Here is a 13,517-nt window from a genome sequence, read left to right on the forward strand (position 1 = left end):
AAAAAGGGCAAATTTCTACTAGTCCTTCTGATACCTTAACTATTGACCAGTTTAGCAAGGACTACAGGACCAGTGCCAATTTCAAACAGTTTTATTAAATCTACTGGTGGAGATCCCCACCATATTCAAATTTCAACAGGTCCATCTTGGCTTCACTGCCCCACAAACACCAAGTGACTAGGGAGGCAGCTGTCTAGTTGGCAGCTCAATGTCTTCCTCAATGGCTTGTGCTACTTCTCAAGAGCCCTGTCAGTCAGGACGACTATGTGAGAGCTAGGGAAGAACACCTAGCAAGTCTAAGTCCCCATCATATGACCTGTGTCAATATTTGTTGTCTTCAAAAGGAGAATGCATTCCTCACAAACTTGCTCACTTCTATACAGCTCATTTGGTGGACTTCTGACTCAAGATGTCGACATCCTTCCCAATAATGAAACCATGAAAACAGTTCTCTTCCCATGGCTGAGGGAAGGTGCTGTTTAAAGGGTTCATTGACATAACTTAGTAAATGGAATGAATTGTTATACTTGTCATGCACTTTTACACACGTAGAGTTCTATTGTGTTGAAAACTGAGATTATATAGTGGTCATAAAATAATGAAAAGACCACAATGCTTCACTTCCATTTTAATGCCAAACAAGATGAAGTACGGAAGATTATTCTGAACTAAAACAATTTGTTTCTACAAATTTTCTTCAAATCTGTTTTCATACTTTTTGGGGTATGTACATCTACTTCAGGCTTATTCGAAAAGATGGCTACCAACTGCAGAGTTTTTCTCCCAAAAGCAGAACACTTTCCTACAGAAGAATATTTTGCTTCCATCTGCCAAACATTTGATCCCAACTGGAGAAAAATGTCAGTCCAATGCAGAACATGTTTTGCCATCAGAAGAACATTTTATCCAAACTATAATGATATTTTATCCTAACTGTACCAAACTTCTACCAACTGGAGAACATCTGTTGATATCTGGGAGAACACTTATCCAAAATGTATATTTTTTCCCATCTACACAAATTTTCAACCAATTACGTTTTTTCCAAACATTTTCAAATAACTGCAGAACATTTTCAGTGGTAGGAACAGACAGTTTTAGTCCACTAGTCCTTATAATGATAACATATAGCAAAACCCTAAAAAGGGGCAAATTTCTACTGGTCCTTATGATACCTTAACTATTGGGCAGGACTGTAGGACTAGTGATAATTTCTAATGCTTATTTTCACCCGAATGTAAAACATTCTCTTCCAACTTGAGAAGTCACACAGCCTGGAAGTGTATGCAAAGATTCCCATTGCCTCCCAAGTGGAGGTACAGGAAAACAGTACGAGATAAAGGCAAATTATCCCACTAGAGCAGATAGCAGGCTCTTGAGGGTCCAGGTAGTGAGTTCTCCACTATCTGCTGAGGAGATATCAAACAGGAAGTTGGGAGATAAGGCAGGGTTATCTGCCCCTACCTAAGCTTCAGCTTACAGTTGTCATGACTACAAGAGGTGGCAGCTGCCTCTGTCAAACTAATCCATCTGTGTATAGGGAAACACTCTACACACCATTAGGAAACACAGTCATGTCAAACACTAAATTTCAAACACTGACCTTGCGTTAAATGTTTGAAGCCTGTGAACAATCAATTTAAGTTTACAAACACACTGCTTAATTTGTAAACTGTCTGCTCAGACAATCCAACCTATGACCAAATTCCATTAAATCTCTATTGTGTGACAAACATAAATAAGATAGTAAACTATGTCTGTTATATTCAGACACATGAGTAAATAGGGCTGACATGTTATACTGAAGTCCCAATACAATATGTTTAGAGATACGTTTTGCATGAAACGATACATATCAAGACACATACTTTTGAAGACAAACTTGTGTAATTCTAACACAACTTTACAAATCAAAAGCTGATTTTTTTTCAAATTCACTTTTTGATTTCAAATGTTTATATTCCTTCCGGGTCACCCTGACTATGTTTCTTGGTCTGTCAGCACCATCTCTGTGTTCGTGGGTTTCACCAAAGTGGTAAAGGTTTGAGACCTGCATCACTACAGGCTTTCCTCCCACATCAAGCTGACACCCCGTGATATAACTAGAAAACCGTTCACAGCATCGTAATTCCCAACTCATTCACCATGCTCGCTCACTCATTCACTCAAATTATTTTCTACCCGAGGAGATGTATGCTTGCCATAAAAGGCGACTATGCTTGTCGTAAGAGGCGACTAACAGGGTCGTGAAGGGGTCAGACTCACTGACTTAGTTGATGCATGTCTCGTATTCCAATTGCGCGGATCGATGCTCATGATGTCAATCACTGGATTGTCTGGTCTAGACTCAATTATTTATAGACCGCCATCATATAGATGGAATACTGCTGAGTGCAGTGTTAAACAACAAACAAACAAACAAACAAATCATATCATTTTCAGAGGATACCATATTAAATGATGGAATCCCTATGCAAATGGGATAGAGTTGGCATGTCATTTGGTGCCTTAGTCATTACTCAAATCCGGGCACTAGTGTGACTTTGCACTATACACTATCATGCATAGACGATAGCTCTCTTATACTCCAAAAAAAATGCACAAAATTCACTTTATGAGAAAGTACATTCACATAAGTCATGCAAATTAAGTTAACATTAGAGTTTTTTGGAGATCAGAAATTGCCTGGAAAGGAACTTTGTACTTGACACAAGTCCTGGTAGATTTGCAGACTTGTCAAATCTCAGTCTGTATCTCAGTTCTGTTATTTGATTGGATGGCTAAATATAGTACCCAAAATTCAGACTCTAAACGAATCTATGGTGGCAAATGGGCCCAGGGTAGTTATCATAACAGAATGGAGATATAATACACTGGATTATCATGAATGATAAACTATATCATTGTAATATTGTACACTGATCATATTTTGAAGGTGAAATTACTTCAATAGAGCTATGACCTTCAGTATCATGAAGAATATTTTTGATCTTCTACCCAGCAGTATGGATCAAAAGGTCACCCAACTAGAACTTTCCATTCACGAAGAGTAAGTCAAGTCCCACAAACTTGTGCCTGTCCTTCAGTGCTATAAGTTTTCCTGACCTTTTGAATGACTAAGAGCGTTTCCAGAGATAACGGTTTTCTCAAGATTACATTCTCTCGGTGCCAAGGAAACCACAGGTCAGACAGTAAGATTCAACACTCACAGCCACAAAGTTTACAAATGTTTCCAAGTAAAACGGATATCTGCCCTCGGAACAGGCCGCACCTCGGATGGTAGGAGGAGCGTGTGACTTTGCAAAGTTATAAAGGTTTGCTGAAAGGACCATTTGTCACTAGGCAGTTGACAGCATTAATCAGCCTCTGACATGCAGCTAGCAGAAGGGTGGACTTTGAGCCTGATAACGGAGCTACCTACCTAGGCCAGTCTGGGTGGACAAACTTCCTGGCTGGGAGGGAGCGGGAACATGCGCAGTAGATGGCGCTGTAAGTGGCGACAGCGCTGACCTGGCCTGGTGTTCCAGAATCTCATTATGCTTCTTCTTCAGCTCCTTCAGGTCATTCTGAAACAGAACACATAAAAATATTGGCTACATTTGATTCTGATAATCATGTTCATCTTGGAACATTTAAGTCTTTTGTTACAGAAATAGAGAATATTGGATGAGCTGTGGTACAGAGTGATTACCGTTTATGTCCGCAGATAAGCCGAATTTTGAGGACCAGAAAAAAGATTTTGTAGAAAGGGTCGGCTTATCCATGGGATACACTTTCATGCTAGTATTTTTCAGATCGTTATCTGTCAGAAACATCGCCTTAATGACGGTACGATAGATTAAAACTTCCCGAAAGTTTGGAAGTTGCCACGACTAGAGCCATTATTGTTATAAATTATCAATAAAGTTATTATTATACACCAATGTTGTCATTATTAAAATAATGTTATCCATGTTACTAATTCCGATAATAAGTTTTCAATTAAATTTTCAAAGTTTATCTCCATAATCTTTACATGTAACAATATATGTAATCCACAGCTATAATATATAATCCACAGATGAAATCCCCAATAGCTATTACGTACGTTTTGCAAAGTTCATAAATTGGTTGTGAACGAGTATCTACCTTTATTGAAAGAGGCAAATAAACAACTGTAGTTATTCCGTTCGTCATTTGCAAAACATGTCATCAGCTGTTTCCTGTGACTTCACTAACAGTGACCACTGTGATTGCTTCCTGTTGTTTAAAAAGTATCACAGTACACAAGGAAAAGAGCGCTGATAATAACGGGCCGATTGGTATAGTTATGTTGTTTACACAAACACTTTCTAGTTGTGGGTGCTTAGCGATCATGTTGGGAGTAGGGGCTTAATTCCTTTGTTTTCGAGAGATTAGTTTAATAAACTGGAGACATTCTCATCATGAGTTTGAAACGAAAATGCCAAGCTTAGGATGCTGCATTCAAACTGCGAGTCTTCGCGCCAGCTGATATATATTTTTTTCACGGGTTTATAATTCTATATACACCGATTCACAAAATGGCGCTTCGTTGTTGACATATAACAACATATAACGATCATTACGAGATTAAAAAAAGATGAGAGAAACAGCTTCCCACATTATGAGAGTGGATGAATGGTTTGTTAAATCTTTATTAGAAATAATAATGACTTTTTCAACATAATTACAAGGTTATCCATCTTATATTATTAAATATCTGCGAGTGTGGGCACATGTCTTGCAATCCGACTTCGCAGTGTTTTTTGCCTTTCCCTTCCTGGTTTGGCTTATCTGCGGGTCATATCATTTTCTTTCTTATTTCAGTGGTCAAGTTAATACCTCTACAGGGTCGGCTTATCTGCGGTCATATACGGTATATATTTCCCTGTGAATTAATTACAGTAAACTACGTTTATAACGAACACGCTTATAACGAACTGTTGGATATACCAAACTCCTTTTGGTCTCGTCCATTTGTTGTATATATGCTGTGTATATATGCTTATAACGAACTACGGTTATAACAAATTAAAATTAGGGGTCCTTTTGAGTTTATTATAACCTTAGTTTACTGTATGTAAATTACAAGGCTTTCATGAGACATTAATTCACTGACAATCCGTTATAACAAGTTGAAAGTTGTTCTTTATATTATCCAGTGTCTGGGGTCCTCTTTGCCAACATACTGAAGCAATGTTAAACTCCATCTTGCTCACTTTGCTAACATACTGAAGCAATGTTAAACTCCATCTTGCTCACTTTGCTAACATACTGAAGCAATGTTAAATTCCATCTTGCTCACTTTGCCAACATACTGAAGCAATATTAACTCCATCTTGCTCACTTTTCTAACATACTGAAGCAATGTTAAACTCCATCTTGCTCACTTTGCCAACATACTGAAGCAATGTTAACTCCTTTTTGCTCACTTTGCTAACATACTGAAGCAATGTTAAACTCCATCTTGCTCACTTTGCCGACATACTGAAGCAATGTTAAACTCCATCTTGCTCACTTTGCCAACATACTGAAGCAATGTTAAATTCCATCTTGCTCACTTTGCCAACATATTGAAGCAATGTTAAACTCCATCTTGCTCACTTTGCCAACATACTGAAGCAATGTTTAACTCCATCTTGCTCACTTTGCTAACATACTGAAGCAATGTTAAATTCCATCTTGCTCACTTTGCCAACATACTGAAGCAATGTTAAACTCCATCTTGCTCACTTTGCCAACATACTGAAGCAATGTTAAACTCTATCTTGCTCACTTTTCTAACATACTGAAGCAATGTTAACTCCATCTTGCTCACTTTGCCAACATACTGAAGCAATGTTAAACTCCATCTTGCTCACTTTGCTAACAACCAAAACAAAGGAAATGGATAAGCCAATTGTCACGATCAGTTTGAAGATAAACATATATTTCTCAGAGAGATTTTCTAAAATGTCCCTGCACTAAAAGGTCATTTTTCTTATCATACCACTAGGCTGCATTATGTCCATTTTTTTTATTCAGACGGGAGAAGAGCAAGCGTTAGTTCACAGCGTGGTGTAAGTTGGTTAGTGCTCCTTCTCTGCAGGTGATATGGACTTCATATCACCCATGAGGACGGCGCTAACCTATGAATAACCAACTACAATCATGCCGATATGAGACAAGATTTCATTAAAGTTCTTCGAAAATCTTTATCAATAATTCAACTTTTAAAACACAAGGAGGGTTTCTGTCTACATGTTATACATATCCTCACCCTTGGCTAAAAGAAAACTTCTTCTTTTGGATCTACAGGAAGGTTTGGGGTTCTGAAATTTCAATTTTTCAAAATGGCCCTAACAGATACTAGCATGTTAACATGGCAAACCCTGGGATTTATCTAGGTTTTCAAACTAAGTGCCTTTAGCAGGCAAACTGGGCAAATAATTGGGATATTATTCTAAATTAATTTTCGTAAATTCTGAGGACAATTCAAACTAGAAATTTGACTGTCTTTTGCTGCAGACTTTTTGGGCCGAATATCCACCTCTGGGCAGACCAAGGTGAATCCCTGCAATCCCTAGAGGGTTAACATGAATAAACTGGTCTATATCTTATCATAGACACAAAGAAAGAGCCATGAAGATCTGAAGCTCACCTGACTTGTTGGTTATTTGTAACAGGCAGGCAAAATAACATTTTCAACATGGCCGCCATAAAGACTTATGGGCATACATGAAAGTAAGAGCTTACTTCAGACCTAAACAGGTGGGAAGTGAACACATTTACATTTTCAACATAACCATTTCTAAATGGTGATTGCTAGAATCATCCATTAAAACTTGCATTGTAATTGGTAAGGCTGGCTTTATATTTAGTTAAGAAAAAAACAAATATGTGACAGATAAAACAAACAAATGATCAATAATAATAGACAATACTCTGTGAGATAAGGCACTGCGAGACATAGTTCAGGTCATACCATTTCATATTTTTCCCACTGAATAACAGGGCCAGATGTTATTTCACATATCAGAATTTGTTCCTCTGAGATATTGCCTGAAAAATGAACATAGAAATGTTCTTTTCACTGGCCATCATGAAATATAATTGTGGCCACAAAACATTCATTTCTCCTATATATCAATAACACAACTTCTAACAAACACTCTGACTTCCACAGAGCAACTGCTCCCCTCAACACTGAAGACAGACAACTGATAGCTCAATGTTTGAAAAGAACCAACAAAGTGCAGCCTAACAAGCCCAGTGACCATGACAGACCTGTGAATTGCAAGCTCAGTCTGCCTGTACCTGAATTTCAAAATAAAACACTCCAACAACTATAGAGTGTTTGGTACACAATACAAAGATTTTCCACTGCCTCTACAGTGAAAGCCATAAACTGGAGCCCAATCCATAAACCCCTCATAATGTTCAGTCATAGACCCCACCTATGAACAAAATGGCGCACAATTTCAGACTGAGTTACGATCAGCAAAGCCCCAACAATATAGTTGTATATTGAAAGCCGTGCACAACAATACACTGAATGGCTGTTAACTCGTAAAGCTGTCAATGTTATTTACTCTAACACAGGAAATCAGCATTAACCCCCTTGGGATTGAGACAGATGACTTTATTTGTTTTCAACATAGAAATGCATGCATTGCTTTGTGACTGGAAAAGGATGATTAATAATTTTGTCAGCATTGTCTTGAGATTTCAATTACCAAATAAATGGTTTCTTGTATCTTTTGTTGTTCTTACACTCCCTCAATTCTAATATTATATCTAAGTATTCTCGAAAAGTGCCTGGTACAAAGCCTGAAAGTTTAAGCAACAATCCATATTTTCTTGCTTCAGGACACCCCTGTACTGAGAGGCCATGTGATGTTAAGGCCCTGCTACAAGACACCCTGTACTGAAAGGCCATGTGATGTTAAGGTCTTGCTTCAGGACACCCCTGTACTGACAGGCCATGTGATGTTAAGGCCCTGCTTCAGGACACCCCTGTACTGAAAGGCCATGTGATGTTAAGGTCCTGCTTCAGGACACCCCTGTACTGAGAGGCCATGTGATGTTAAGGTCCTGCTTCAGGACACCCCTGTACTGAAAGGCCATGTGATGTTAAGGTCCTGCTAAAAGGCCTGAGAGGCCATGTGATGTTAAGGTCCTGCTACAAGACACCCCTATACTGAGAGGCCATCTGATGTTAAGGTCCTGCTACAAGACACCCTGTACTGAGAGGCCATGTGATGTTAAGGTCCTGCTAAAAGACACCCCTATACTGAGAGGCCATGTGATGTTAAGGTCCTGCTACAAGACACCCCTATACTGAGAGGCCATGTGATGTTAAGGTCCTGCTACAAGACACCCTGTACTGAAAGGCCATGTGATGTTAAGGTCCTGCTAAAAGACCTGAGAGGCCATGTGATGTTAAGGTCCTGCTACAAGACACCCCTATACTGAGAGGCCATGTGATGTTAAGGTCTTGCTACTAGACACCCTGTACTGAGAGGCCATGTGATGTTAAGGTCCTGCTTCAGGACACCCCTGTACTGAAAGGCCATGTGATGTTAAGGTCCTGCTAAAAGACCTGAGAGGCCATGTGATGTTAAGGTCCTGCTACAAGACACCCCTATACTGAGAGGCCATGTGATGTTAAGGTCCTGCTACAAAACACCCCTATACTGAGAGGCCATGTGATGTTAAGGTCTTGCTACAAGACACCCCTGTAATGAGAGGCCATGTGATGTTAAGGTTCTGCTACAGGACACCCCTGTGCTGAGAGGCCATGTGATGTTAAGGTCTTGCTACAAGACACCCCTGTACTGAGAGGCCATGTGATGTTAAGGTCCTGCTACAAGACACCCTGTACTGAGAGGCCATGTGATGTTAAGGTCCTGCTACTAGACACCCTGTACTGACAGGCCATGTGATGTTAACGTCCCGCTACAAGACACCCCTATACTGAGAGGCCATGTGATGTTAAGGTCTTGCTACAAGACATCCTGTACTGAGAGGCCATGTGATGTTAAGGTCCTGCTACAAGACACCCTGTACTGAGAGGCCATATGATGTTAAGGTCCTGCTACTAGACACACTATACTGAGAGGCCATGTGATGTTAAGGTCCTGCTACAAGACACCATGTACTGACAGGCCATGTGATGTTAAGGTTCTGCTACTAGACACCCTATACTGAGAGGCCATGTGATGTTAAGGTCCTGTTACTAGACACCCTGTACTGACAGGCCATGTGATGTTAAGGTCCTGCTACAAGACACCCCTGTACTGAGAGGCCATGTGATGTTAAGGTTCTGCTACAAGACACCCTGTACTGAGAGGCCATGTGATGTTAAGGTCCTGCTAAAAGACACCCCTGTACTGAGAGGCCATGTGATCTTAAGGTCCTGCTACAAGACACCCTGTACTGAGAGGCCATGTGATGTTAAGGTTCTGCTACAAGACACCCTGTACTGACAGGCCATGTGATGTTAACGTCCTGCTAAAAGACACCCCTATACTGAGAGGCCATGTGATGTTAAGGTCGTGCTACAAGACACCCTGTACTGAGAGGCCATGTGATGTTAAGGTCCTGCTACTAGACACCCTATACTGAGAGGCCATGTGATGTTAAGGTTCTGCTACAAGACACCCTGTACTGACAGGCCATGTGATGTTAACGTCCTGCTAAAAGACACCCCTATACTGAGAGGCCATGTGATGTTAAGGTCGTGCTACAAGACACCCTGTACTGAGAGGCCATGTGATGTTAAGGTCCTGCTACTAGACACCCTATACTGAGAGGCCATGTGATGTTAAGGTCATGCTTCAAGACACCCTGTACTGAGAGGCCATGTGATGTTAAGGTCGTGCTACAAGACACCCTGTACTGAGAGGCCATGTGATCTTAAGGTCCTGCTACAAGACACCCTGTACTGAGAGGCCATGTGATGTTAAGGTTCTGCTACAAGACACCCTGTACTGACAGGCCATGTGATGTTAACGTCCTGCTAAAAGACACCCCTATACTGAGAGGCAATGTGATGTTAAGGTCGTGCTACAAGACACCCTGTACTGAGAGGCCATGTGATGTTAAGGTCCTGCTACTAGACACCCTATACAGAGAGGCCATGTGATGTTAAGGTCGTGCTTCAAGACACCCTGTACTGAGAGGCCATGTGATGTTAAGGTCGTGCTACAAGACACCCTGTACTGAGAGGCCATGTGATGTTAAGGTCGTGCTACAAGACACCCTGTACTGACAGGCCATATGGTGACTGCCACACCCATATCAGCAGATGGTATAGCACAAACCCTTGAAGACAATGTACATGCCACGTCAGAAGCTCACCTCAACATCTCGCTAAGAATAATTGAAGAGTGTGATCTGCTTACCTCCTTTTCCTGCAAGACATCTCGATACTGAGAGGAGATGGAGTTGATCTGCAACTCGGATGATTCAGCCTTCTCCTCTAACTCCCTGTTGAAGATCTTGAGGCGGTCATTCTGGAGGACAAGAACACAATACATAAACAAGTTAAAACTCAGAAATTTCTTTCATAGTTGTGTTGCAAGAAAAGGATTTTGGAGAATAATTAATTTTTTTCGACCCCATGGAATAAATAAATTGTAATTGGGAACTTGAAGGACATCAAGTTGAAGTACAATGTATGAAAGGGGCTATCAGATTTTTTGGTGTTTTTATTCTTTTCTTTGCCTTTTTAGTAGATTTCAGCATTACCACCCATCCTCTGGGTGCAAGGGTTAAAACTGGGATAGAAAGATCAAACGTGCCATAGGGCACCCAATAGATGTTTAGGTGTGTCCTTTAGAAATTAAGAGAACCAATGTGATTGGATTTTTCACTATGAACTAGACAAAAAGTGGTTGTAATTCAGAAAGTTTGCTTCCTTTCCTTTTACTGAGATTGATAACATCCTGTTCAGGTTTTGGTACCCAGGTTTATGTCCTGATTCATACTGTGCAATAAGAGGTTTTTATATTTATCTTTAATGTCATCACAGTGTACATTTATCACTGGCTTTGTATAATATACACCCTCACAAGGCATCATGTTATTTTCAAATATGATCTCTAAGTGTGCCACTCAGAAACCAAGAAGTTATCTTAACAGTTAAACCAATGCGATTGTAACTGTGCCATTGGCACTCCAATACACGTTATAGAAAACTACAGTTATAACGAACCCTAAGGACCACTAATTTAAATTTGTTATAACTCTAGTTCGTTATAAGCATATATACAGAAAATGAACGGGACCCAAAAACAGTTCATTATATCCGTCAGTTCGTTATAAGGGTGTTCATTATAAACGTAGTTTACTGTATTTTGTTTAAAACCTGAATTCAAAATGATGGACTATTAAATTTAAGACCTTTATATACTAGGACTTCTTTGCTTATCGCAATCATAAAATATATTCTGCAGACAAGCATAGATAATTCTTTATCGGAATTATTCATATTAAACCATGCTGGCAGAATCCCTGGCATAGACCCTGCTTCTACATATTCAACACATGGCAAGGGACAGCCTGTGCATCTAATCATGCTAATGAGGCGGTGAAACTTATCCTCGTTAACTACCCAGGTATATCTCCTAAGGGTCAACTCACCTCAGTCTTGAGGGCCCCACACAAAGTTTGAAACTCAGCGATCTTCTCCTGAGCCAGACGCAGCTCGGTGGCATGATCTACAAAACAAACAGCAGTTTCAACACACGCCCTTGTTCCGACTCCCCTGGTCCCGACTCCCCCCTCGTGCTGGCTGATAAGCCATATTAGGATACGATAAGCAGATATGAAGTCAGGGGTTCATATGCCACCAGTAAGGACGCCATTGTTTAGCCAGTTTGACTTTTCAAATTTCAAACGTTTCAGGGGTTACAAGAGGTCAAGACGAAGAGAAATGCAATCTGGCAAGTTTGTATCATGATACATTGAGGACTCAATAAACTTAGGTGCATTTTTTTGTCAATTAGATTCCATGGATATCTCCATAAATGACTGTGAAACTTATAATAAATATAATTTTTTGCAGTAATCTATTCCAATCTGTATTCCCATGCTTCAATCAGTTTGTACCATGTTACCATGTTACCATGGTTACAGGCAGTCACACATACAGGATCTACAATTCTCACACTTTTCATCGTAACACATTAATAAACACAATTTACAATCCTACCTTGATTTTCCAAACTTTACTTCATATCAAACTTATTTTTCTCTCTTCTTTATCATGCTTATAGTAACCGTTTATAAATAATCATATACTGCAGAAACAGTAGACACTCCAAGTGCCGTGAACTAGATCATTTGAGTAAATACCTTATGCTTTTAAGAAGTAAAGAAAACCTCTGGGGAGAATATAGCCCACTGATCCTCCTACTGAAAAGTGGATGACAGGTTGGAGACCTCTCTCTCTAAAATCTAAGTGTGGGTTTAACACTGCTCTGAATATGCTAAACTGTTCTAAATTATATCATGGCATATCAGTTCAATGTGGGTAGAAAGCCTGGTGGAGAGTGAATCAGTTCATGGACGTCTACCAATTGGTTGAAACACATACCATATTTGCCATATTAATTGCCCTGCCCCAACTAGCGATCCCGACCAACTCCTAGACTTTAAGTATTCTTGAAAAGTGCCCGGTACAAAGCCTGAATTTTTTTAGCAACAATCCATATTTTCGTGCCCAGTGATAACACTGAAAATATGAACGACAATCTCTTTTTCCTTGTGCACATTACAGATCTTTTTACAATAAGCACAGCAGTGTGCAAAGGGTATACAATGTACTGCCAAGTACATGAAGTATTATCATAATATTGTTAATTTCATGGAAGTTGGAACTATGTCTGTCCTCTTCCACTCTATCTCTGACAACAATTTTAACTTGCGTATGGTTTTAATAGGCATCCCCTTTAGTCAAAATTCTAAGCTGCCGCAGTTTTTATTACAGTGAAACAATAGGCACATCTTGGGTGTTGACAGATCAAGGATCGTAATCAGGGTGACTCTGGACTTGGAGACACATGACCAGCACGCTGTGATGCCTTTAGCCACTGGGACCCCAATGCTCTTGAGTGAGTGAGTGAGTTGGGTTTAACGCCGCTTTTAACAGTATTATAGTTACATCGCGCCATGTCAGTTTAATGTGAGAGGAAAGCCCGAAGTGATGCAGGTCTCAGACGTTTACCACTTCGGTGAATCCCACGAGCACAGGGATGGTGCTGACAAACCTAGAAACGTACAACGATTCGAACCCACAATCATAGGTTTCTGGCATGCCTAAGGGACGCAACTCTGCACAGCGAATCGCGACGCCTTAGACAACTGGACCACCCGTGCCCCCTCCCATGCTCTTGAAACATGTCAAAGTCAACTGATAAACAGAGGTAAACCACTACATTGAGTATTATTTTAAACACTGGTTTACATGCACTAACAAACACGTTAAATATTGATTAAACATATTTCAAAATTCATCAATGGCAGCTAATCCT

The 13,517-nt window shown here is 40.1% G+C and overlaps 1 protein-coding gene across 3 annotated transcripts in view; it reads right to left on the reverse strand.

Moving 5' to 3' along the window:
• Nucleotides 1-13,517, reverse strand: part of LOC139442539 (thyroid receptor-interacting protein 11-like) — a 78,863-nt gene that overhangs the window by 49,191 nt on the left and 16,155 nt on the right. For all 3 annotated transcript variants that reach the window (XM_071223358.1, XM_071223357.1, XM_071223356.1), the window contains exons 2-4: nt 11,626-11,702; nt 10,386-10,496; nt 3,422-3,566 (exon numbers count right to left, since the gene is read on the reverse strand). In XM_071223358.1, coding sequence (XP_071079459.1) covers nt 3,422-3,566; nt 10,386-10,496; nt 11,626-11,702 — 333 coding nt within the window. The remainder of the gene's footprint in view (nt 1-3,421; nt 3,567-10,385; nt 10,497-11,625; nt 11,703-13,517) is intronic.

This window comes from Haliotis cracherodii, unplaced genomic scaffold (genome assembly GCF_022045235.1).
Source record: "Haliotis cracherodii isolate W230 unplaced genomic scaffold, xgHalCrac1.p SCAF_5, whole genome shotgun sequence".
In the NCBI taxonomy this organism is placed as follows: domain Eukaryota; kingdom Metazoa; phylum Mollusca; class Gastropoda; order Lepetellida; family Haliotidae; genus Haliotis; species Haliotis cracherodii.